This window comes from Larus michahellis, chromosome 2 (genome assembly GCF_964199755.1).
Source record: "Larus michahellis chromosome 2, bLarMic1.1, whole genome shotgun sequence".
Lineage (NCBI taxonomy): Eukaryota > Metazoa > Chordata > Aves > Charadriiformes > Laridae > Larus > Larus michahellis.
In genome coordinates this window covers 92,074,326-92,101,715 of record NC_133897.1, presented here as the reverse complement: position 1 = coordinate 92,101,715, position 27,390 = coordinate 92,074,326, and the positions used below count along the sequence as shown (strand labels likewise).

Below are 27,390 nucleotides of genomic sequence, written 5' to 3'. Positions count from 1 at the left end.
TTTGCAGCTGCATGAATAAACCGTGTAATCTGCAGATACTGAGCTAGATATTTTCAGAATGCTCATCCTTCCTTAATTCAGTGGGTCTGAAAAGCAGAGCTATTCTAAAAGGTCATAAAAAGAAAATAGCTGTTTGGGAGCAATGATCATATGATACAGATTCCACTCCAGACCCTCAGCTAATGTAAATCCGTACTGCTCATTTACAGAGTATTTTGAGTATGAACACTAGCTGAGAGTCTGACCCAGAATATATTCACCAGATACATCTCCTGTATAAACACAGTGCAGGAAGTTGAACAGTGCCCTTGACACCATGTCATTGGAGCCAAAGGATTATCTTCAATATATGTCATGATGACTGTTAACGGCTCTATTTACTTCTTGAACAAGCCACGAGGGAACACAATCAGGAAAAAAATCCCACAAACCCAAACTTGAGTGGTCTGTTTCTTCCCACGAAAGGCTGCTGCTGTATAAATTATACATGCACACAAAAACTAACTTCCTGTGTAATAGGGATTGACAAAGGAAAGGATCTGTAATTACAATGCTTCAAGTGAAATCTATTTTTGTCTTTAACAATCAGCATAATTTGAGTCCAAACACCACCGCAGAAAATGAGCAAGTAGAATTCTTTTGAAACAGCGGAACTGTTGTGTAGGACCATATACGTTGTGCATTATGGAGCTCCCAACCCACTTCTCACCTTGATGGCTTCCACAGAATCATATTTGTCCAGTTTGTTGATATGGTTGGTAATGCTGGTATTTAGAGGAGCTGGTGACACCGGATGGATGACAGTTGCATCATGGGACTGTTGTTGATATCGTTGGCAATAAGTGTAAACAAGCAGGGTAAGAAGGCAACCAAGTATCGAGCTACTCAATCCCACTGCGATCATATGAAACATGTTGAACTCTGTAGAGTGGAGAGAAAACGACGATCAAATTTTTAAGGAAGTGGCAATAAAAGCTTAAGCTCGGGAAAAATGTAGACAAGCGCTTGATTCAAGTAAAGATAAGGGAAATTTCATGTGTTTCCCAGGAACATCTCAATTGCAATGGTTTATCCCTACGGTAGCAAATGCATTGTATTTCCCTGAAGGGATCATTATAAGAATCTTGGATACCCATACATCTCTCTAAGTATTAAGACTGAGTTTTTTGAAAGACGCTTAAACAAGTTCAGAATCCAAATAACAGATGAATGAACTGCATTTTGCATGTTTGAATAGTTCAGCAAAATTTTTCTTCAGACTGTATAACAATGCCTTGTTATATATAAATTATGCACATAATGTACGTACATCACTTTTTTTCAGCAAAATACAATATCATCTCCTCTGCCGTTCTTCTAGTTCTTTCTTTTACACAGTGATTTGTGGCAGAACTAACAAAACCCTGCTATCTTTGAATCACAGTCCTGCTTTCCCTAAAATGTTTTCTGTATCCCCTTTATTTGGTGCACGTCCCAGAAGCAGTGGCATACATTTTTTCCATCCCCTGCTTTGATTCTTGCTGGGTCTCACTGTTTCTGTATCTTTGATATATGGCAAATTCGTTCCCTTCTCCAGCCTTCAGAGTTTCTTCCATGTGTAAGGGTGGGGTGAGGAAGAAATGGTAGTGTTTTAAAGGAAAATGGGAAGTGGAGAGAGAGAGAGACTCCTTAAAGCTCAGTGTGCTTTTAACCACAACAGCCAGAGAGTCTCCAAAGTCAACAGCTCAGACCCCAGCACTCTCCTGTCTGCTCTGCCCTTCAAAGATACTACGGGATCAGACGACGGGGAAACTTCACCACCTACGCAAGGATTAAAACAGCTCATTGCCGCGTGAAACTGTAGAAGGGAACCTAAAGCACAATCATCCCCTGATGTTACGGAACAGAGATAACAGGTCAGATGTGGCACCAGTAGGATTAGCTCAAAATTAGCTCGAAAACTGGTTTTCATTGTTATTTCAAACTGGAACTGTGCTTTTTGATTAGGAAAGAAGTATCAGTGAGAAGTTCATGTTGGAGCTTTCATTTTAACATTACTGAATATTTGTTTGGGCTTGCCTAAATGCACAAATGAAACATTTTAAACTGAAAGACTGGCACTAGTCTGAAAAACATCTGTTAGACCTTTTTCACTGTAATACAGTAAAATGGGACAGCACATGGTTCCCATTTTCTGCAAATGCCGAAGGTAGGACTTTTACATGCCTACTGGGTATTTAGAAACACAAACTAATATTTAGTTGACTAGACTGACTGCCCCAGTATATAAATTATCACTGAAATATCCTTCTACACTTTTACGAGGGTTTCCCACTGTTGCAGAACTTGGCAAAATGTTTTCCGAGTAACACTGCTAATTAGAAAAAAATCATATCACATTATCCTGGCTCCCATAACAAGTTACCATGCACAACAGTACCCTTGCATAACCTCTGTGTTTTCATTGTCCTTTATTAGGTTAAAAATGCAGCTTATCTGTGCATGGAAGAATAGCAGAACCGGTCAGAGCTATTACCATGACGACACAGACTAAGCGTGATAGCTCAGCACAAAAAAACGGTCATTTTTCCTTTTTCTTCTTCTTTTTCTTCTTCTTCTTCTTTTTTTTTTTTTTTTACAGTTTTCTCTCTCAGGATTTGTTTTGCTATCATCAGGACTCTCTGGAATGGAACTTTTTTTTTTTACTTTTTAGTTTTGTCTTTGGCAGCAAAGCTGAAAATGAGTCCCAGATACAGTCGGAGCTATTAAATGGGTTAGCAGGCTGGCTTTCTGCTGTTTGTGTGGAGTCCCAAAGAGGTTTGTGAAATTATTATCCTGAAAAAGGTGGAGCAACTTTGCAAATTTTGACCTACTGACAACTAGCTTATAATAGGAATTTCTTTTTGAGACAAGGCTGACTGCTGTACTGAAAAAGAAGAAAATACAAACATCCAGTAATGCATGTTCTTGTCTCAAAGGTCAGCAACAGCAGATGGGTATTTAATGAGAAATCCTGTAGTAACTACATCTCCTTTTCCGCACAAGTGTAAATAATAGAATGCAGCGTTTAGAAGGTAGAATAAGAGAGAGTGCAAAAGGTGAAACAAAAGGAAAAAATGCGGAATCAACATTTCAGCATTTAATACACATCTAGAGTTGAAAAGCTTACCTCCACATCGTTTTTCTTCTATGCTGCTGGATCGTGCCACTGATATTTCTAGAAAAATAAATAAACTGCTTATGCCAAGGAGAAAAAATATTACAGAGAACTACTAGTTTGATTAACACAGTAAGGATTTAAGAATTTATTCTACTACATTTACTCCAAATCCAAAGTAAAAAAGATTTTGACTATGTGGTACAATTAACAAAAAGGTCTGATGACATCTTCAGGTTCCTTAGTTTCCCAAGCAAAAGCAGCAACATATTTTTAATTCTTGCCTCAAACCATCTCTGGAATTAAAAAGATGAAGTGCGCATGAAAACATTCTTCGTGGAGTTTAAGCATGTTGAGAAAGCGGTGATTTTCTGAATAGTAAAATTAATGAGAGTTTAATTATCTTGTGTTCAAATGGGCTCATTACTTCTAGAAGTCACATCTAGCACTAATGTGAAAAGTGGGAATTTACAAGTCTTCAAAAAAGATGACTGCCAATTTCATGGGTCTCAACTGTAAACTAATAAAATGTCATTCCAGCCTGTATCCTTACCATTTTGACTTCGGAAGCATTCTGAATAAATATTGAGAACAAGTCTATTGGCAATCACCTTTTCCCACTCTTTACTTCAGGCCCATGGCTTCTGTGGAGGGAAGTGCTGTCTAATAAATCTCTTGAACCTCTCTGAAAGGGTGGATATTGGTGAGGTAACTGACAGAGCCTACCTGGATTTCAAAACAGCTTTTAAGTTCCTTGTCAAAGTTTTTTCAAGCAATAAAGTAGATATGGGAGATGAGGAAAAAGACAGAAAACAGGGTAATACTATGTGCCTAGTTCTTACAGTGGAGAGTCCTAGGCTTTTCAGCAGAGCTAGAAAAGCAGGAGGCAAATGTGGTTCTGAAGTTTGCTGATGATACAAAGGTAAGGTAGCATGGACAAGGGCATGCTGTGAAAAAAGGCCCTACAAAACTAGGCAATAAAATACCAACTGAAACAGAATGCAGATCAGTGGAAAGCGATACACACAGAGGAAAGCAATCCTAGTTCCACACATAAAATGATGGGCTGTGAACTGACCGTTACTACTCTTGACAGAGACTGGGGTTATGACAAATTGTTCCATGAAAATACCAGCTTAGTGTTCAGAAGCAATCAAAAAGGCAAAACAAATGCTAGGTACTACCAAGAAGGCACTAGTGAATAGGACAGGATATCAGCATTATGACATTTCACAAATCCATGCGTTGTCCACACCCCGAACGCTGTGTGCAGCTCTGGTTTTTCCATCTAAGGATGCAGAACTAAAAACAGATCAGAGAAGGGCAGCAATGATGACCACAGGTATGCAATAGCTTCTGTGTAAGGAATTAACAAAGTAGGCTCTCCACCGCCAAAAGATGATCCACGTGCAGCTACTGCTAAAGGGATTATAATTTTTTACCTTTCTTCACATGCTAAATCAATACTATTTTCAAAATGAGAAAGTATCAGACCTGGTGGAACAGCACTCTCACAGAGTTAAAGGCTGAGAGCATACTTTGGCTGGCTGAGACTATTAATTCACAATCCAAACAAAAAGCAGAAAAAAATGTGCCAGAAAACCATAAAACTCTGCAAGTTAATGTTGACAAGGACTAACTCTGGAAACACAGCAGCAGCAATGACGAGGAGTCGTTTTTGCACTCTGCTGGAATCACTCTATATACTGAGTTCCGTAGAGGAACAGAGCTAAGGTAAGCAGGAGGAGGAGAAGACAACATGAGGGTGGACAAGCCAGCAACGCTAGCTGAGGAAAGGTGGGAGGTAAATTAGAAAAGAAAAGAGAGGTTGAGAGGGAGGGAGAGCGGGAGAAAGCTCTGAGTCAGAGGACCTGGAGGAGTGAAAGCGAGCTAAGCAACCCCAAGAAAGCGAGCTCGTTTCCCTACGGTGAGTGTAACGGGCACGACCTTATCTGCTGTGATATGGGTAATTTGAGGAGGAGTGGCAAACAAACTAGAAGGGCGAGAGAAGAGGTGGCTCATTTCAGATTCTGCAAAAGCCTACTTTCCAAAACAAGATGTAGAGCTTATATGGGATTAAGCCGGGGGTTCACAGAATGTGAATATTAATGGCACTTCTTCAAAAGCCTGCGAAAAAGGGAAAAATACAATGTAGGAGGTTTTGCTTTCACACTGTCATTTTTTACACTGGTTTTGGAGGGAAAAATAGTACTTGGGAGTCTAAGCATTATGTGCCATCCATAAAAACAGTATTTAAATGTGTTGATTTCTTTGTTATATAGTACTATATTTTACCGCATAGTCACAGAAAAAAAAGGTTGCTTCATTGAGTAAACATAATTACATTTCAAATGATACATTAAAATGTAAATTTCTCTGTGAATAGACTGCTAGCTTTTTTTAATGTACACAGATGGAAAGATGACTGTTAACAGTAATGCAATGTGGCCACCCATACTGATGTGTGGATTTAAATGACTGCTATGATTTAAAAAAAAAAAAAAATGAAGAAAAAAAAGAGTACAGTCATGAGTTTTGACAAATGCTATAGAATAATACATGATGTGACTATCCATCAGATACTTAGCGGTCATGGGGGAGATAAGGACCTGAGTTAGTAGTATTTAACTATCTAAGCAGTTACTAATTTAAGGGACTCTGTAAAATGATTTCCAGATTAAGTACATTAGCACCCACTTTTGTATATACAAATCACAAAACCTAGAGGAATGTTTCTCTAATACCCCCAAAGTCTCAAAACCACTTAAATGAAAGTAAAAAGGAAACTATTTCTCCTAGCTGTCTACAGCCATCCCTGCACTCGGCTACCAACTAGGACGGGAGGGACCTGCAGCACGCTGTGACGGTGACTAACCAAAGTCCCAGGTGGTGACAGCGAGGACAGCTCCACAGCACTCGGTGCCATGAGGCAGATTTTCATGAAGACACCAGATCTGGCAACATCTTCTCTACATAGTAGACCAGCACGCTTTGGCTGCCAGAAGGCAAGCTCTGTTCCAGTTCTCGGCTCTGCACAGCGCGGTGTGGACGATGCTACACCTCGCTCCTGAAACACTGAGAGATTTCACTAATCCTGCGACGAGCAGGCTGATCTCACCTGGTATAAAGTTGGAATCCAAAGCACAGGCTCGGCTCTCCGTGGTGTTGCCCGTGCACTGGCTGCCCACGGGAAACAAAATGATGCACTGACGAACGCGGAACTGGAGGCCCGACGAGTCGCAGTCGGACCACTCGGACCACTCCGACCAGCTGTCTGCAACAGGCAGAGAAGGACACACACGCAGGTGCTGCAATTAAATGCTTGAAGTACAACCCAGTGAGAGAGAAATAACCTGTATTTCTCAATTATGACAGAAGGTCCCATCCCCAGCTACCACCAACTAGTAGAGGACAGCTCTTCCATTACGATAAAACGAAGGCAGTTTGGCTTGGGCAAATCTCTCTGAAATTTAGAGCGTGATGGTAAATTTGTCTCAGACGTATTATGGCTTTGGCTTCTGCCATGGCCTGTGTTTGTGTAAGTGAGAAGCCAGGGGGATTCTGCAGTGGTGACTGGAAGAGTGATTGTCATGGAGTTAGTTCCAGTCTAGGTCGTTAGGGTGGACAATGACAGTCTTTTATTTACATACCTAACAAGTAGCAATGAGAGCTATAAGAGTATGCATTCCAGGTCTGAAACAGGATATTTATTTAACCACAAAAATAACAGTATCTTGCAGACTTTTTTTTTTTTTTTAGCTTTTGTTATTTTGGGTCCATGTGTTTGCTGTAGATAGAAGAGATCTCATCAAGTATTCTCATCTTCTCTTCCCCGTTCAGTTCATTATCGGCTTCTGTTGTTTCTCTATATTTCTTCCTCTGCCTATGGAGTTTTGATTAAGACATTTTTATTTCATGCCTGTGTGATCTCAGAATACTTTCCTTAAATGAAGCGAATTGATCTCATTCCCATGAGGTGCTGTGAGTTTACTGAGCTCAGCTTTCTTACAAGGAACACACAAGTCTTGCCTTCATAGGAGTCTTCCGAGTTTGGCATGTATAGTATAAGACAGAGCTCAGTTAAACATTTTTCTTTCTTCTGTTGGTTTTCTCACTGTTTTAAGTGCATCCTTGCATAGTTTCAGTAACCCTCCATATCCTCAAAAAATCCTTAGTATCAGGATTCCAGAAATTTTAGTTTTCTGCTAGTTTTGTTTGGACAAAAAAAAAGTAGTACTATTTCAAATGCCAAGAAATCTGTACTCCTTTCACAACTTAAGAAACATTATAAATAATTTCCATTTTTGCATATGCATTTCTGTGTTGGTTGGTTGTACTTAAGATTCCCGGTGTCACTACTCTTCCCTTCCTATATTAAACATGTCACTCAAGCAGCAAATGTCACCAATGGTACTTCCAGATCAGCACAAGCAGGAACCACTGGCCCCAGGATCCTCATCACAAGCAAATGGCTCTGCAGGGATGCAGGAGTCTGCCCAAACTTGACGTGTGTAGCACTGCCGTTATTTTTGTCCCATACCAATGCGAAATAAGAGCAGTAAAAAAAAAGTCTGCAATCTGCATCATAAACATGGGGCAAGGGCTATTCTCACAGCTAGCTGATGATGTGTTGTTTCAAAAAGCTATCGCAAATTTTCAGTGAGATTGAAATATTAATAAAACATCACAGAATGTGAGAAAAACACTTCACCCTCTGAAATTTTATTGCTTTATAAAGGTTTTCACTTTCTCGAACCAAAATGAAACAGAACTCCTCCTCCTCCACCCTCCACCTACTCAAAAATTTGGGTAACAATCAGGTCAAAATAAAATGAAGAAATTATTTATAAACGTTTGCAAACTGTCATTTCTAGAAAAATGATGGTAGAAAATAAATGTGCAACAAGAGAAATAGCTACAATACTAGCACAATGAATGCGCCAGTTCTGACCTTTTAAAGATGCCTCAAGGATCCCAAGGCAGCTATGTAACGTCTACATACAAATATACACTATTTGTCTTGAAAAATCAAATCATCTACTTATTTCTATGTTTGGGTGTTTTTTAAACACAATACAAAGTGCTGCATCTGCTTTAATTTTGACAAAGTAGGTACTTTTATTCTGCTGCAAGACATGCAGTGCCTGGAAAAGGAAATTAACTTAAATTGTAGTTCAGAACAGGTAATAGAATCCATAAATTCAAACTGTGCCTTCACATGCACAGCCTCATTATATGAGCAGAAAACTTGAAGTCTAGGAGCTCTCAGTGAAGCAAGCAATACAATGTGGCATCAGAGTTGCTTATTTCCTGTTGCTGTTGCCTGTAATCCATTAATCAGCAAAAAATGAAACCAAATTTTCCCACTGGCTTTTCACTAATGATTTTATCTGGTTTTGTGTGGTTTTACTTTGTACTTCTCACTTAAAGTTCACGAAAAAAAATTAGTTTCCTTTAATATAGGTCAAAAGGCAGAGTCAAAGTTACAGCAAAAGTCATGATCCATAATACCATACGCCTCGCAGAAGTGATGACGCATTCTATTTCCTAAGTAATCCACAGTCACTTAAAAAGATGAAGTCCCTGCTCCTTAACATCCGAGGGTATTTTACAAAGAGAATCAAGGTTAGCTCTGTGTTTTATATGAAAACAGGGCAAACATTATCTACTTGAAGGACCTTGTGATAACACATGTTGTTGAATATTAACCTCAGCAATTTGCTTGCTGTGAATGTTTAGTGTTATAACAAATGTACTTCTTTGTGATATTGTTATTAAAAGTCTCCCAGGCAATTTTCATGATCCACTTGAAATATTATACAATTTTAGTTTATCCAGACCCAGACCCTAGTAACATTAATTTTAATTTTTAAGGGGGAGGTAGGAGGCGGTGTCTTGTAGGCTATATCCTGCTATTACTTGATTTACTGTGATTGTGGCATGTAAGAGCCGATTGTGCACTTAATAAGGGAGAGAAATTATTTGCTCCTAAATAATACATTTGTCATACCTGGACACGGCTGTGTGTTGCAAAGTGCTTCTTCAGTGTGCAGCCCAAGGCAGATATCTCCTCCATATGCTGGTGCTGGGTTTGTGCAGGAGCGGGTTCTCATGTAATGCCCTCCTCCACAAGTTGCTGAGCACTTTGACCAAGATGACCAACAAGACCAGCCTCCATCCACTGAAAAGACACAAAATATCATATTGTTCCAAGTTAATGTGTGACACGGCATAATCCAACCCATCTTTCTCATATTCTGTGGATCTAATTCATGGCCTCCTGAAATTATTGGACATTTTTAGGTGCCACTGAACAAAGGCCCACAAATTCAATCTTACCACAATGCAATTTAAGTTTCATATTTTAAAAGCCCCTGGTATGCGAGGAAGTCTAACAAAGTTACTCATCTATATAAGACATTTTCAGTGGGTACCATAATAGCTTTAGGGTTAAAACTCTTTTCTTACCAAAGCTTGTTTAGTAGACATGTTACAAGCTCAAAGTAAATTTTTACTCATAAATTAAAACTTAGCCCAATAATACCAACAGAGACTGAGGAATCGAGATTTTGTTTCACAACCTAGGTGAGATTGCCTTAACCCTACAACCCATTTCAATTGATCTAACACAGTTGTAGGGTTTGGTGGGCCAATATAATGTTACAATCTTAATGTAGCTCTAGCATAGATGCCAGCAGCAGAACAATGGTGGTAGTTCAAAAAAGCAACAGATGAATGACAAAAAGGAGCTGCCACTTAAAGTTTCAAACACAGGTTGTTGAAGAATAATTTCAGTTTTTTTTCCCCATTAGCATTTACTGATTCAAACATGTCATACTGTTCTTCAAACTTTCACAAGGTTCCTCTGAAACGTAGGCTGGTTTTGACGGGAGCTCCGTTTCTCAGACGGCTTTCGACACATGGCCACTAGACGGGCTTCTAATAAAAGTTCGCCTCATTGCCTGCACTGGACTGGCTCCTTTGCAGCCTCAGGATGTATTTCTGGCATTTATGGCCATATTGCAGCCCATCTGCCAAAGGCTTCCTATCTGCAGCCACATGACAAAGTCAGATGTACTTCTCCCAGGGACAGCATTCCCTCTGCGAAGAATCTCAGTATTTCGTTCATTTCTCTTTCAGTTTTTTTTTTTTTTTTGAAAAAAAAAAAACCAACAAAAAACTAAACTTTCAAAATGTTCATATCCCACAAAAAATAAATTTATTTTCAAATCTCTATTTAAAGTGTTATCACTTGCTTTCTTAATACTTAAGTAAGGAAACAATTTACCATGTCTGCAGCTGATTAAAAGAAATCGTGTGCAATTCAACCAACACTAATAGATGAGACTCTAAGTATAATAAAGGCCATGTGCCAGTAAAGTTTTGGTTTATGACAGGACCCTAAACTGAGCAGGAGTTTTGCCTTTTTTTCTCCCATCAGTCACAGCAGCAGTGGGCATTTTACCACACAAGACAGAAACTCATTATTGCCTGCTTTTAAAACTACGAGGTAAGGACACATCTTCTGTACACAATTTTTACTGTGCATTCATTTAAGACATTCCTTGCAAGACTTTACTTCATGGTTTGTTGAAACAATTGATTGTCACCGAAGTCTCCAAAACATTCATCAAGCATTTCAAAATGACTCCTTTTGATCCTTTCTGTTCAATTAATCAAACAGCCTTTCAAGAAGTAAACCAGTTTCCACTGGTTTATTGAAATGCTATTCCCCAATTATCTCTTACCAAAAAAAAGGAGGTTACAAATCTGAAAAAAAATTAACTTACAATGAAAATATCTCTGCAGTATTTGCATTTTAAATTCTCTCTTAGATGAAGATGTAGAACTTTAAAAAAATATTTTGATTTGGTAGCACTGTGTATCACAAACGCACTTGGTCAGTGGAGTAGAATGATTTCTATGCAAAGGTTGCAACAGTTAGAAAATGAGCTAGGAGAATATGGTTATTTTGATATTAAAACTTATACATGCATTTTTGAATGTAATTTCAGATACAGCATACCCTCAGGTTCACAACTGCTAATCAAACAGGTAATTCACTAGTGCATACCCAAGGCTATTAACTAATCCTGTAAGTGAAGTTGTTGAATACACAACATTTCATTCTCTGTATTTTTTGCAACATTATCCTGTAAATCCAGAAAGCATGGAGTTGGCCCTTCCTTGCTAAGAACAATAGCTGTAAAAAACTTTTGTAGGTAATCTATCTGGCCTCTGAATAGCCTGACTAGACAGACAGGAGTCGTGGAATCTGGTACTATATCCCAAGTATGTCATTTAAATAAATTATTACCATTATTAAGGAATTCAATGATCGCTACATTTTTTTCCAGGATATATTTATCAGCCAAATCATCTAGCTATACAGATGTATGAGAGAGTTTTATACTACCTATCATAAATAAGTACTCATCTCTGTAGAGTGCTTGACTTGTTCTCTTATTCATATAGTCACTGGAAAACAAATATGTCTCTTTGCCTGAGATAACTCTGTTAATGTAGTATTATGCAAGCTCATATCTATGAAAGCCACAGGTTATTTGTCTTCAGTGCAGGTGAAATATACTGTGCAATTTTATAACAACTTCAAGACATGGTATCTTTATTCAGAACTTGCCTCTTTTTTTTTTTTTTTAAGTTATGTCAAATAGAAGCAGAAGCTGTTACCTAAACTATTCATTTCATGTGATAGTAAGGCTTTACCTTTCCAGATACTCCCTTTTTTCTTTTTTTTTTTTTTAATTTAAAATCATCCTTGACTTGCTGAAGTGAACAATCAGAGGCATTCCTGCTGCAGTGTACAGACCTCCATGAAAGAGAATGACAGCCTGAGATTGCCTAGACAGAAAACAAATTGTCTGCAAACATTACCTGTGGCTTGTTCACTGTAATGGAGACAGTGACCCCCCAACACTTTCTACTTATTTTTCAATGGACCGGAGTGAGAATTACAAATGTGAATGCATTTGAAACTGCCATCTGCCATCTATCTATAGGTGGCCGAGAACACAGAGACCGATGTGACATCCAAGAATGTCACCGTGTTCCACAATGGCAGTGATCATGGCTGTATTATATAACTGTGGAAGTAAAGGGAGAAGTGGGTCTGGTGAAGATGGGAAAGGACAGACATAATATAACAGACAATGTTACATTTGATCATGGTTGAGCTGGACAGTGTAATTATAACTGTTTTTCTTAGCAACTACTTAGTGACAGGCTGCCATCCTAAACCTCTAGGCCTTTCAAGGACTATCATAACTACCTCTTTTATTGGTCCCCAGAACTTTTCCTTCTCAGCAACACAGGATGATAAAGCATCATCACGGTTAAATAAGATCAAAGGAGTGGGTATTTACTGCTTGAGTTTTTACAAGACCTAAATAGAGCTCTGTGGTTTCTTTCATCTTCCTTTAAAGTTGCTTAGCAACACAGCACCATCTGGGCTTTTTTTTCCTTTTTTCCTTTTGTCATGGAGCCCTTAACGTTGTTTCTGCTTCTTATAGGAGGAAAAATACACAGCTGCAAGGAACGTTCCAGTTACTACAGCCTCTTTACATAACAGTTCTGTAGAGCTGTTGGACAAAAGAAAGTCGTTAGAGCAGTTCCACAATGAAAGATAGCAAGAGTCTTTACGTTTTCTGACAATTACTGAGGTTGGTCCCTTTTGGAAGAAGGCACCCTTCAGCTAGCAGGGGGCTCTCAAACAATGCTCTTTCCTTTGCAGTAAAGCGAACAACTTTTTGCCTACTGGCTGTTGCTGTGGTTAATAAATATTTCTTCATTATAATGAAAAAAAAAAACCATAGGGAAGAGGATGTACTAGGGAGAAACAGCGTACAGAAATGGGATCTCCTGGGGACATGATAAAACATCTACGCTACTGGAGAATTTCCAAGACACAATTAAGTAAACTGGATACCCTGCTATACACTTTGGGTTTTACAAGGAAGTGGAAGGAAGCGTGGGCAGACACACTGTCCTCACCTGCTTTCATGAGAACACAGATAGGATTGCAGGCTCCTTCATATACTGCCTGGTCTCATTTCAAATTTAAACAACCAAAAAAAAAATATTTGGAGGTTTTTTTGGTGTATGCCTTTAGGTTTATAACTTTTCCTGCTCATCTTTTTGAAAGTGTAGCGAAAGAGAATAAAAAATGTTGAGAGGCCAGTCTTTTCTGGCCTCCTCATACGCATGAAGGAGTGCAAATGGAGGGGCAGTATCTCTTCCCACACACTGAAATGCAGACGGCGTGCTTCCCAGTCACTGAGTAACAGTTAAATCCAGGGGCACTGGGTGTTCCGCAGCCTACAGACCCAAGAGAGTACTGCTCCCTTCCAGACACCTGGGGTTCATCTCATTCCACATTACTTAGCCCACTGCTTTTTCCTAATGCTGTGGGATGTTGTTGCATGTTTGAGCGTGGGAAAGAGCGATTTTTACATCATAGTTTGCAAAGGCAAAGTCTTGTTTCTGTGATGCTACAGGTACCTTTTACTCATAAAAGAAATGCTGGATGAAAACAGTCAACATAGTGCAGTGCAGAAGCACGGAAGGCAAACAAATTCTTCTACAGAAAGTACAACAACAAAATCTAAGGATCAACCACAGTTTAAGTCTGTAACCCAGACCCTTAAATTAGAAAAGCAGCAGTTGCTTCCAAAGGACAGTTCAGCCCCCTCCTCACTGGCTACAGAAGCAGCCTGAAGAGATCAATGTGTGTGGAGAGATGGGCTTCAGCAGCCTCACAGACAAGCTTTCTTGGATCAGGGTAAATTTTTTCCCCTGATTTATGAAGTTACTGCAGGATAAATTTTGTCCATTCTTTTACATATATTCCTGTTTCCTTGTGGCCAAGTATGACTGCAAGGGGAAAAAAAAATAGAAGAAAAAAACCGAACCAAAACAAGAAATAACCAGCTTTAGGGCACACATAAATAACTTAAACAGTCTTTCAGGGAGTTTTGTGTATCTGGAACTCTTTATTGTTATTAGCACACTGTGTGATATATGAATTTATTCAGTTCTTCTCAGACAAAATGTCCCAACTAAACCAAACTAAAACTACTATAACAAAAATTTGAAACTGGTAAAATCCCAAAATATTGTCATGAAGTATCAGAATTTCAATTCTAAGAGAAGGCAACTGTCCTTTCCCTCTGATCCACCACTATGCTCTGAGAAGAGGGAACAGGAACTCCTGTAGCTCATGCTACTCAATGGTGTTCACGTAGCTGTGCTTTAAACTCCTAATTAAGGCACATCGGCCAAGTGTCCCTATGTGCAAAAGAATAAAAGACAAGGCAATTGGAAACAAAGCAAAACAAAAATGAAGAAAAAGTTGACTTTTTCTAGAGTAATTACTGAAGACATGTAATATTGTGAACGAGGACAGAATTCCTTACGTTTGGTTGTTATTATTTTCAGGCAAACAAATCTTTAATTAGTAAATTCCTGTGAATTTTGTAAATTTGCAGAACTTACTGTTGAAACAGTGCTTCTCTTCATCGTCTGTTTCTCTTCATAATGTAAATATCCCACAAGCCCCCAAGGATAACAAAACCCTAATATTCCTGATTATTATAGATTCCTTTCTTTTCATATTGACCACGTATTTGTAACTCAAAGAAAATAGAAACGTCAGCGAGTATTCACAGATCCTTTCCATAGTTATCGAGGCTGTTCAGTGCTTGCCAGCTCAACTCTATTCACCACATCTCTGGGCCATAAAAAAAGGAGCTGAGGCACAGGGCCAAAGCACAATTTGCTAGTGCAAGACAACAGTGAAAATTCCCCTGCCCCTCAAAGCAGTTTGGCCCCATTGAAACGGAGTACTGGGAACAGGTCCTACCTTACACTGACTCCCAAACTATTTCTGCAGATTATTTGGGAGAGTGCTAGTTAGTTAAAGGCAAAATTGTACGAGGGATCATTCTAAAACTTGTACAATACAGAGAAATCACATTCCGAGGCCTGGGTACAATTTCTGGCAATTTTCTGGCACTGTTCAATTTACTATTATACATTCAGCCTTCAGACACTATGAACGAAATGCAATCTGCCCAGTGACTGCTATCAATCTGTGTGTCAGTGGACCATTTACTTTGCTACAAGCTGTGGGAAAAATTTCACTGCTTCTCTCTTCCCTGCAGGCTCAAGAAAGATTTAATAGTAGCTGCTGAAGGTAGGTTCTAGATGGCTTCAATATAAAGTTCTGGGATCCAGTAGCACATTTAATCGTACATTACTGGCTATTAATATATTAATAAGTACATTTAAAATGGTGCTGTAAGACACTTAACGAGACAAGAAAGCCTTGTACACTCGTTGATGGCTCCATGAGCTTTTTCACTGTCAGTCCTTCAGAGCACTCAGTATCTTCCAGGATGATACTGAGCCCAGATTAATCATTTTAGAAGCCTAAAGTCCTATTGACTTTCAGCGTGACTTGAGCACTGCTCAGTATATTTCTCTATCACTCATCTTTTTCAGCAGTTTATATCATAAGGGTTTGATCCGGTCTGCAATAAGCAGAACAGGGGGCAAAGCAGAACCTGAGCCTGCCCTAGCAGGAAGGCTTCTTTGTGGCTGCCACCTCACCCTTTCCTACTAAACCAGAATATTTCTGAAAGGCTAATGACTGGACTGGACTGTAACCAAATGGTTCTGTTACCAGCAGGGAGCAGGTGAAGCTTCCTTACCCTGAGGGAGCTCAGATAAATCTTAGAAAGCATCAAATTCTTCTTGGTTGCATATTTATTTCTAGTACTATGGCCATTACTTTCAGGTTGAGTCCAGAACAGAATCTCCTCACATTCCTTAGCCTTTCTGCCTGCACCTCACTTACTTACAGGGGCAAGAATGAACTGTGCAGAGTCTCTGCTTTTCTCCTTGATGCTCAGAGTGGCAAGAAGGGCCTGACGTGTTTGCTCCTACTCAGTCCCTGAAACTCTACCTACAGCCTAGTCCATGTGAGGAGGGTATAGTCAATACCGCGATGAGATCTGCACCCGCTCCAACCTTTCTCATAAACGCCTGCAAGGGTTGTGTGATCAGATCCTAGCAGGGACATTTTAGAAACTCACTCGGATAGCTAGGGTAAGAACAACTTTATATAGCTGTCCTAAATATAAGCACCTAGGAAATGAAATCTGGTCCCTAGCACAGTGGTTAACAAGAAGGCTGAAAAGCAATCTGACCATGGTTTCTTTTACTGGCTTTTACCCTCCCTGCTGTGGGGTCTGCCAGGTTTGTACCTGTGGGCCTGGGCCAAAGGTTCTTCACCCATGTATTGTTTATGTCTCCCCTTACTCGACATGGTCTCATGAATGTCAACCTAAGAGATGTTCACGTTGAGCCACCAATTTAACTTTCTGCAACTTTCATTAAAAACAGAGAGAATTCAATTTTGTCAGTATGCTTCCAAATAAAAAATGATTCCCTTTCTACAAATTCATAATCAGGTCTAATTTATGGATAAGCCTTGTTCTGCAATCATTTTTTACTCTCCCATGTCTCAAAGAAAATAAAATAATCAATTACATCTACCGCTCGCAATGTTTTCCCTTCAGATTTATCTGGGATCTGACTTAGCCCCTTACATTTCTTCTTAATTACTGTCAAACAGTAGTCTTGTAGCTGAGGAACTCTGTGATTCCTCGCAGGCTATCATACATCTAAATACTTCATTCAAGCTCCACATCTTTATTCAAATCTACTTTCCACTAAAAAGAAAAATGAAACTTGTCTCTGAAGAAAGTTATCAGATATATTAGGACACCCCTTCTTGCTTCAGAAAGGCCTGCCATACTTTATCCCAACTGATCTTTAAAAATATTTTCAAATTCAGAGGCAGCAGCAGAGGGAATAATTTTTACATAAAGCACAATTTTAACTTCTGCCTTACAACTTAATGTATTTTAGGTTTGGGTATTGGCTAACTCATAAACAACAAGGGCCCCTACATCAAACCTAGGTCTGGATAACTAGGTGCTTTACTGGTTGTATCAATTTCTTTCAAAAAAATGTAACAGTGTACTAGCTGCAGAGCTAATTAAAAATACCACTTCTGAAAACTTTTAACTTATTTTACCTTTGAAAAAAATCCAACAAAATTCAAGAGAGCACTTAATTTAAGAAACAATAGCAAGGAATGAACAACAAATCTAGCCCCTTTTTATAGATAACCTGGGACTAATTAATGAATGTAATTCAGTTACTACAGGATGGTAATACAATCAGGTATCTTAAAGCTTGTGAGCTACCACACCACTCAGCTGCTTCAAAGTTGAAGTCAGTGTCTCATGGAGGGATTCCCTTTGCAAGGGAAGAAAGAACTAATGACACCTCCTCATTTGGAGCTACGTTCTAGCTTGCTTCACCTACTGCAGGTGTCCCTTGGGAGGCTTGCACATTTTGGTACAATGGTCTCCTAAATCTTTGACCTAATGCATTACTGTCAACCTTCAAATTTTTTCACAGATGAACAGTGTAGACACATGAAACAGATTTGTTTATAATTTTGTTATTTGAGAAAAGCAAGGCATTATGACTGCAGTTCAGGAACCAATGAATTAGATCACGCACTGGGGCCGTGCAAATGTGAAGAAATGGGCCACAATTTTATAATACTCTGCCAACTGTTGGCTCTCTGCTGATTCCCTTTCACCTCTCTCTCACACTGCCTGGTGTAGAAAACGACCACCCTTCACTGATCATGCCTCTAAACTCAGAAAGAAACATGTAATCTCTTCCCTTCATCTTCTCAAATGCTTACATTGCCTGATAGAGAAGCTACACAATGAGCATCTAAAGCTATTTCCTTGGATGCGGCAAGAAAATTTCACCAGAAAGTGCTGGCTTGTGCCCAAGCGCCTCTCTGAGACCCTTGATGGCTCAATGGGTTTCACCTAGACCTAAGCAGGGATTCCCAACAGATCTGACCCACCAGCAGGGGAGCTGGAGGCTTGAATGCCTCAGGGGGCTGCCTGAGGCATTCAAGTTGCCAAACAATCCTACTGCTCCCATTAGCCATAAAACTGCAGGTAAGTTCACTTTCAGTGAGCAGCCATAACGCTCACAGGGCTGCTAGGTTTGGGGGATATCTGCCAAAATATATCATTTAGGTTCAATTCAAGGTGGAAGTATTTTTTTCAAGAAACTGTGTCCTGAAAGGGAAGCCCTGTCTTCTGCACAGATCTACTGCTTAGATTCTGATGCAGAGAATGGACAGTGGCTGTCAAAGGGCTTACAAAGCTTAGGGAAAACACTGCAATGATAAGATTTGACAAAATACTCATACGAAAAAAAAACATGTCTGTGATTTAGGGAACACATTTTTAACTTGTAACCATATATATATATATATATATGGACATAAATAAAGACACATACACATGTATGTATTACTATAGTACATATGTATATTGTGTCCTATACATATGTAATATGTATATTGCCATAGTAACCCTTCAAGCCCACACCTGAATAAATGCCAAAAGCTCCAGGTCTTCAATAATAAAATATGCAGCACTGTTATACATAATTAATACAATTAAAGATGTATGAAAGCTTATTTCTAAATTTACTTATTGATACTGGAAAGAACTGAGTCTCTCAGTCATTATCCTTCTTCCTCTCTGTCATTTTGTATTTTGAATTCTTTCCTCCTATTCCAACTGCACTTTCATTTCTTCATGTGTTCTCCTATATCCTTCCCTTGTCTTTTCCCACAAAGCCTCTGCAAAGCTCAAAAGCCTCTGAATTTGGATGTCTGTTTTATGACGGGTGAGAGGTGACTGAAGCCAAGATTTGTTTTTTCCCCAAATGTCTAAGATACAACAATGATTTATAAAGCAAAGTACTTTCTTGAAAACATATATTCTACTTGTAATCCTTTCTATAGAATCATAAAACAACTTTCAATGAAGGAGACGCTCAAGATTCCAAGAACAATCTTTATGGCCTACTTGAGATACCATCTAGTTTGGTGATCGGTCCTGAACCTTATATGCTGGAGGCTCTCTATGCTCAAAAGCTAGCACAGATTTAATGCCAGCAACCACTGTGATGAAACTGATATTTTCAGTTTAAATAACGAATGGGCCAGATTTCTTATGTCCTGACAGATTTCTTATGCCATTTTTCTCTTATAACTTTACTTATTGAAATTGTATTTTTACAGTCAAAGTCACACAAGTGAAAAAAGACATAGCTATTAATATTGTTGACAATAAACTGACTGACATCATTTGGGTATCTTATCCAAATCCACTTACATTATAAAGGTAAATTTGAAGTGTGTTTTATTCAAAACATAAAACAAACCCCAAACCCACAAAAAACAACTATTGCAAAATATAGCCTTGAGGATGAGTTATTTTATTTTCACATACTTCTCTCATTTCACTTGACTCTTACCTGGACAAGGCAAAATGTTGCATTCCTGGTACTCTAGAGATGGGCCGAGGCAAGGAAGTCCCCCGTACTTGGGCTCAGGATTGCTGCAGACCCGTTTGCGATTTCGTATACCTCTACTGCAGTCACGACTGCACTGAGACCATGGAGACCAGGGTGACCAGGCACCATTGATGGTATGCGCAGAATATCGTCCAGAACGCAAAAAATCCCCTGACAATCCTAATAAAATAAGGATTGAAAAAACAAAACAAAACAAAACAAAAACTGAATTAAAACAGTATCTCATCCCAAAACAACCTTTTCCTCTTCAGATTTCCTCCTAGACTTCTCACAGTAATATGACCAGGAGTATCTTGTTCTTTAGTCTCACAATACAAACCCTAATTTAATCTCTAGAATCTCTTCCATAATAGAAATTTCATAATCACTTGCACAGACCTAGAGTGAAGACTTGGATCCAACTCTTTAGTTAAAGCTTTACAGCTGCACTGACTGAACTAAAGTGAATTTATTCCACCTGAGGATAATAAAAATTACCTTTCTCTTGCACAGGCATTGTCACCAGAAAATTTCCAAATACATTACATAGGTATTATTGACTTTGTTTTAGAGGAAGAAGGAGGCGCAGAACACAGGACTGAGCTGCCTGTGACCACTCATGGCGCCAGCTCCCCTGGTCCTGCTGCAGGGCTCTGCTCACTTTTCTACCCAGCCTGCCTCCACTAGCGCTTGCTGTGCCCAGAGATCTCATGAGTGTCCTAGAAAGCAATGCTCTGTACTTATCCTAACCATAGTCAGACTTCAGACAGTGTACAGCAATAATTCCACAAAGTCTAGTGAGACTGCCCTTTTGGGGAGAGACACTTTTTGCCACTTCAAAAACCAGTTTATTTTCCACTGAGTTGAAGTGTACTAAACCACATGTAAGCTATGGAAATCAGCCTTTTGGCAACATACACGATAGAATACTTCCTAGTTAAAATAACCATCTGGCAACTGGAAAACATCTTTTCTAAGTGAGTTTAGTACTGAGAAAAGGCATTAGATTAAACAGCAATGGAGACTGAAGTCCACTATTTACCAGTGAAAGGGGAACACACAGAATGTTGTTGACACAATACAACCAACATGCCTGGGTGAGGTTCTAATAATCTGCAGTTAATTTGAGTATCTTTGTCACTTTCAGGCTTGGCTCTGCATGGAAAAAGACTCCCTCAACTGTACTCAGCACAACACCAAACTCACTCCTGGGCTGTAGCATTATTTCTAAGCATCTCCAGCAACGCTACTGGGGTTTCCTACTGTTGCCAAAGCAGTTCACCTTCCCCAGTGCTAGCATCACTGGAAACTCTATGATGGATGGACCGCCAGCTGCTGCTTTGTTTACAGGCACTTATTTAAGTAGTTGTGATAAGAGAAGGTCCTGTGAATGGTACTTAAAACAGTAGAGGATGTGGCTGCCTGCCTATGCTAGAGCTTCAGTATTGCTAATATAAGCCCCGATGAATGGTATCATCAACAGTGGAGAAATGCGGGGGATTGCTTGCAGCTTAAACTGAAGCACAAACTTTTATTCTTAAGAAATCGTTTTATGCCCTACCCACAAGCACAGACACTGTGGGATTATCAAATGTAGCTAAAGAAGCAGAAGATGTACTGAATCACGTACTGGAAACAGCTACAAGGAACATTGTGAAGAGCCTGCCCAACAGGAGTCCTGGACTGAAAAACACCAGTACTCTGGATAACCAGAATGGAGGAGCCCCTCATTTGTGGTGTCCAGTACTGAAACAATTATGCCCTATTTCTACCTGTGCTTATGCCATTAGTAATAACATTTAAGTTCTGCCCTTTCATCCCAAAGTAGATGAGACTTTGCATATTTTTATTCAACACAAGAACAACTAGCAATATTGGAATGATGATGCAGCGACACAGAAATACTTGTAAAAAGAAACTGTTGAAGTTAATAAGGAAGCAGCAGAACAGCAATATAAAAATGACTAAAAATGGGTAAAACCTTCCAGTGATTATAGAGGGTAACTATTTCTCCCCTGGTGAGCCATATTCTATTACACAGATATTAAAAGCAGCATATCAAGAAACATGACATACATTCAAATCCAAAAAGGAAGCAACTACAGAGAAACAGTATGGGAATGATGAGTAGAGGTCCACTTTCCAGCTCTCTAAGAGATCCTTTTTTTGCAATTTTGTATCACTTTGGTCATGGAAATGCCCAGCTTATGCACACAGTGAGCTGAGAGACCAATATAATAGTGTTTTTTTAATAACAGCATTTCAAATTAAGGGGTTTTTTTTGTTATTAAATAAACAGAAAAGCAAACAATGATCAAAAGTGTTAACCAGACCAGATTGCCAGTCATTTTCTTCATAAAATACTGCAGTGTTCACCACATCATACCAATATGAGGATGTTCTGAAGACATTTTTGCAGTACAGGTGTAGCTTTTTCAGTTCTAAGGAAAATGTGTGACCTTATTTGACATTATGATATTAGATTTCTTGTGATTTAAATTCGGCAGTGGGGAGGGGAATCTTCTAAGGGAAAGCTCTGAGGCACTTTAGCTCTGAAACAGAAAAATACTCTAAAGAATCTTTTCAGTGTGGAGTTTGGTCTGCAGCAAGTGTTCCCCTGTGTTTTCTTCTTTCCACAGCATTAAAAAATTAATTACAAGGAGCAGTCTTTTCACAGTTTTACAGTAATTCATACAGTGCTCATAGAGGGGCCTTTAGAATTTTCTCTTCAGACAGAAAATGCACATTAAAAAATAACATTATGACACTAATGACATTAAAAATAACAAGATCAGTTTACAATCTGGAAATACAGTACTATTTGTTCCTTGAACAACCTTATAACCTTCTACAATGAGTTGACTAGGTTCATGGATGAGGGGAGAACAGTGGACTTGTCTCAACTTTAGAAAGGATTTTGACACTGTCTCCCATAATTTCCTAATAGACAAGCCAACGAAGTATGGGCTAGATAAGTGGACAGCGCGATGGATTGAAAATTGGCTGAACAACTGGGTCCAAAAGGTTGTGATCAGTCATGCAAAGTCCAGCTGCAGCAAAATCACTAGTGATGTATGCCAGGGGTCAGGGTCAGTACTGGGTCCAATCCTGTTTAACGCTGTCATCAATGATCTGGACAAGTTTGGTGATCATACAAAACTGGGAAGAGTGGCTGATACACCAGAGGGTTGTGTCACACTTTGACTAGGCAGAGAGGAACCTCATGGAGTTCAACAATCAAACTCTTGTATCTGGGCAAGAACAACACCACGCAAGAGTAGTTTGAGGCCAACCATCTAGAAAGCAGCTCTGAAGAGAAGAATGCTGGGGTCCTGGTGGACAGCAAGCTGACTGTGAGCCAGCAACATGCCCTTGTGGCAAAGGTGGCCAACAGCTTCCTGGGCTGCATTGCGAAGAGCCTTGCCAGTAGGTCAAGGGAAGTAATTCTTCTCTCTACTCAGCACTGGTGAGATCCCATTTGGAGTGCTGGGCCCAGTTCTAGGCTCCTCAGTCCAAGAAAGATACGGACTTACTGAAGCAAATCGAAGGTAGGGCCAAAGGATGATTAAGGGCCTCAAGCATCTTTCATATGAGAAGAGGCTGAGAGAGCTGGGACTGTTCAACCTGGAAAAGATGTGTAGAATGTGTAGAAATCATCAATGTGTAGAAATACCTGATGGGAGGGATAAAAAAGAGGGAGCCAGGCTCTTCTTAGTAGTATCCACCAACAGGACAAGAGGCAATGGGCACAAATTAAAACATAAAATTCCATCTCAACACAAAAAAACACATTTTTACTGGGAGTGTGGTCAAATACTAGAACAGGTTGCCCTTAGGCGTTGTGTAGTCTCCATTTACAGAGATACTGAAAACTTGACTTTACAAGGTCCTGGGCAACCAGTACTAGGTGATTCTGAACGAGCAGGGGGACTGGACTAGGTGATCTCAAGAAGTCCCTTTCAACCTAAACGCTTCAGTGATATTTAAATACAATGGAAAAAAAAAAGTAGAAATGGTAAAGTCTCTATCCCAGCTTTACTTTTACCTGGACTCTCATGGAAAGTAAACACGATCCATTTTCTCTGTTAAGGAGGAGATTTGACTGATTATTCAAGACATGACTATTTTCCGATTATGCTTGCATATTCATACTTTTCACACCTTAAAATCTCCTTTGCTGATTGTATTCAGAAGTCACAGGAGAACACTGTGAACATATGGTTATAAATCTGTTTTATAGATTCTTCTAAGGATCTTTCTTGAGTATTGTAAGAATTTAGGCCTCAAGATGTGGGGAGAGAAACTAAGCAGGTGGTCCTCTCTTTCAGATACATTAAGGGAAAGAATAAGGAAGATTATTTCTTTCAAAAGATGGCAAGGCACAGAATGACTGCCTCTCTGAACACAAAACTCTAAAGAGAACATTTGGCAGTGACAGTAAACTCCCTCTGTGTAAGTATCCCATCAATGCAGCCCCTGCATTTCTAAAAAAACTGTAAATATCTCCTTCGTAGACAATGCAAAAAAATGTGTGACCTAAACAAAATGATTGGATATAAACATAGCAGCAGATACAATATTAAATAGATAGATACTAGAGAAGAAATCTAAGAGAAAAGAAAACATAGTTGAAAATTAAAGTAATAAGTCAGAATTCTGTAAGAAACCCCTTCAGTTTAAAGACTTTGTACTTCTGAGGCATTTTCACTGTGTTACAACTCAGAATATGCAGACCCTTTTAAATAAAAGTTGTTCAATATCTTATATAGCTAATATTTAATAAAGGCACCCCCCCTAACGAGTTTTTAATATTAGAATATTGATACTTTCACATGCTATTTTAAAAAGGCAATATGGAGTATTGGTGAATTTAGGAGAGTTGGGGTTGTTCAGCCCAGAGAAGAGAAGGCTCTGGGCAGACCTTATTGCAGTCTTTCAGTACTTAAAGGGGGCCTATAGGAAAGATGGGGACAAACTTTTTAGCAGGGCTTGTTGCAATAGGACAGGGGGTAATGTCTTTAAACTAAAAGAGGAAAGATTTAGAACAGATATAAGGAAGAAATATTTTACAATGAGGGTGGTGAAACACTGGAACGGGTTGCCCAGAGAGGTGGTAGATGCCCGATCCCTGGAAACTTCCAAAGACAGGTTGGACGGGGCTCTGAGCAACCTGATCACGTTGAAGATGCCCCTGCTCATTGCAGGAGTGTTTGGAATAGATGACCTTTAAAGGTCCCTTCCAGCTCAAACTGTTCTATGATTCTGATTTGCCCAGCATAGTACCAGCATGAGGACAATCCAATAAATCATGTGCACATATACATGCATACACACACACAAATATCTACTTATACACATGCATGTATTATAAATACGTACACACACATACATATACATATATATATATACAAACATACTAAAAAGAGGATTCATGATCTAATTATTACATGTCTGCACAGCTCTTGTAACTCTCCATGCAAAGAAAGTCCAACCACCGCTTGCTTTCTTTGGCCAACCGATGTGTGGTAACTCGTTAAGCTATGGAAAACGGATGGAGAATAAGAATAATTGAGTCCTTCAGCTAAGAAGTCCTGTTTATTAGTTGAGGTGGTGGTAGGGACAGAGGATGGGAGCAGGGGCTGTAATACAAAGCTAACCGAAAGATTACACCATAGAATTTCTTCAAGAAAAACTTCTTCAGAAAGTAAGTGGCTATACAGAACTGAGTCCTATCTGTATCACAGTTTACATCAAATTCAGTAGGAGAAGTTATAAATATAAAACTAGTTATATTTAATAAATAGTTTTAATTAATAAATAAATTATAGTTTTAATTATATTAAAACTAAGATCAAGTGGCATGAAACTATGAAAACTCCTACTTTTCTCATAAAACTGTGGTTTTCTTGCTTGCTGCCTCTGTTTGCCATTTGGGTCACATTCTGATTGGTCCATATTCACCTCCAAGAACAGAAACCAGATTATGCCACAGAAAACAACATTAATCCTTCTGTATTTCTCATTTTATTGCCCCCAAGATGAAAATATCTCGCAAAAACAGAATGCAAGGGCCAATGCCCTGGGCTTGGTAACAGCAAAAGTCTGGTTGCTAAAACATGACCTAAGCTCTCCTTATTTAAAGTCTATCTACAGAAATAGTTGCAAAATCTGCAAAAAGAATGATCAGTCATAGCATCATCAGTGAATTAATGAATAGTTTTCTCAAGACAGACAGAACAGCTGTGAATCAAATCCAGAACCGGCATTTATGACAGGTTCAAGATTCAAATGTTTTAAACTAAATTGTTCTCAGAAAGCCTATGGTTGACTTAAAGCTCTGTGAACAACTAGAATGTATGAATTCTGCCTGCAGTTTACCAACAGGCTTATTTTCAGTTGTTTAGAAGTCATACTCAATAAATAAACTGCTGCACACCGAGGCCAGAAAAGGGACTTTAACTACTTAATCCCAGTACAATTTTAAACAGGCAGCTGTGCTTCCCTAAGGTAAAAATTTCCAGAAGTAACAAGTACTGCAAAAACTTCAGTAGAAGCAATCATAGGGATTTTGTGCACAAAATAACCATCAACTTCTAAGATGAGGGAAGACAGAAGATATGAACTGACATCTAAACAGACTATTTTCTCATTTTAAGTGTTTATGCTTTGTTCAATATGGGTAAAATTACAGAGAAATGAGCACTGTTTTGCTGCTGATTTACTTATTCCATTATACTTAGCAAGCATGTATAACAGAAAAAAAATGTCTAATTAAGTTACATAATTCTGATCTAAATCAAGATCACAGAATCACAGAATGGTTTGGGTTGAAAGATCATCTAGTTCCAACCTCCCTGCCATGGGCAGGGACACATTCCACTAGACCAATGATGATTTGACAATTTCTAAGTAATTTTTAAAAACTTTTTGGTCCAATTGGAATAGTCTTATAACTCCACAAGAAATTAATCCTGTTTGGAGACATGTTAACATGAAAGTCTCCTGCTCTGGCTAGTACAGGAGAATAAATCTGCCTTTGCAAAAGCCTGTAATGAGATTTTGATTGGCCTGATTCTTCTTGAAGACTGCAACATTCCCAGCCAAGTTCAACTGATTTGCCTTAAAAGCAAGGTTCTAATAAAGCACATATATGTATAATAATTCTCTAGCCTAGCCTGTAGCTAAGGAATACATCTCTAAATAAGAGAGAAGTAGCAGTGACACCTGATAAATTATATTACTTGACTGATTTATGCTTTATGTCCTCCTGTTCAAACTTAACAAAGGAAATTCAATTATCCAAGCAGTCAAGGTTCATGACTTTGGGAAAAGATGATCTGGAGCCAAAGTATCCTGAATAATTTCTAAATGACAGCATGAAACTCTGTTTAAAATGCAGCAGGGAACAAAGAAAATCAAAGATTGTTTCAGTGTTGTCACTTTCTGAAGATATTCTGCAAGTATTTGACAATATCATTGAAACATAAAACTTACATACTTTTAGGTCCATATACCTATAACTTATAAAAACCTTATAAACCTTCAAAACTTAATCAGTAAAATTCAAATGGAAAAATGCAGTAACAAACATTAATGCATTTTAAAAAAAACCCCAAATAGTATGCAGATTGAGGATATTATGTTATCACGAGAACTTTATTTCTTGTACCTAGCTTTTCTGGGTTTAAATATTTAATCCCAAAGTTCCACTGAAGAGTTGTTGTTTGTCAATCAAACTTGAATTTGTCATCAAATTCAGTTCTAAATTC

The 27,390-nt window shown here is 38.8% G+C and overlaps 1 protein-coding gene across 8 annotated transcripts in view; it reads right to left on the bottom strand.

Annotated features, from left to right (window-relative positions):
* SEMA5A (semaphorin 5A) overlaps positions 1–27,390 on the bottom strand; it is a 353,355-nt gene that overhangs the window by 6,362 nt on the left and 319,603 nt on the right. For all 8 annotated transcript variants that reach the window (XM_074576222.1, XM_074576228.1, XM_074576225.1 and 5 more), the window contains 5 exons: positions 19,583–19,801; positions 9,147–9,317; positions 6,255–6,410; positions 3,149–3,196; positions 710–921 (listed from right to left, as the gene is read on the bottom strand). In XM_074576222.1, coding sequence (XP_074432323.1) covers positions 710–921; positions 3,149–3,196; positions 6,255–6,410; positions 9,147–9,317; positions 19,583–19,801 — 806 coding nt within the window. The remainder of the gene's footprint in view (positions 1–709; positions 922–3,148; positions 3,197–6,254; positions 6,411–9,146; positions 9,318–19,582; positions 19,802–27,390) is intronic.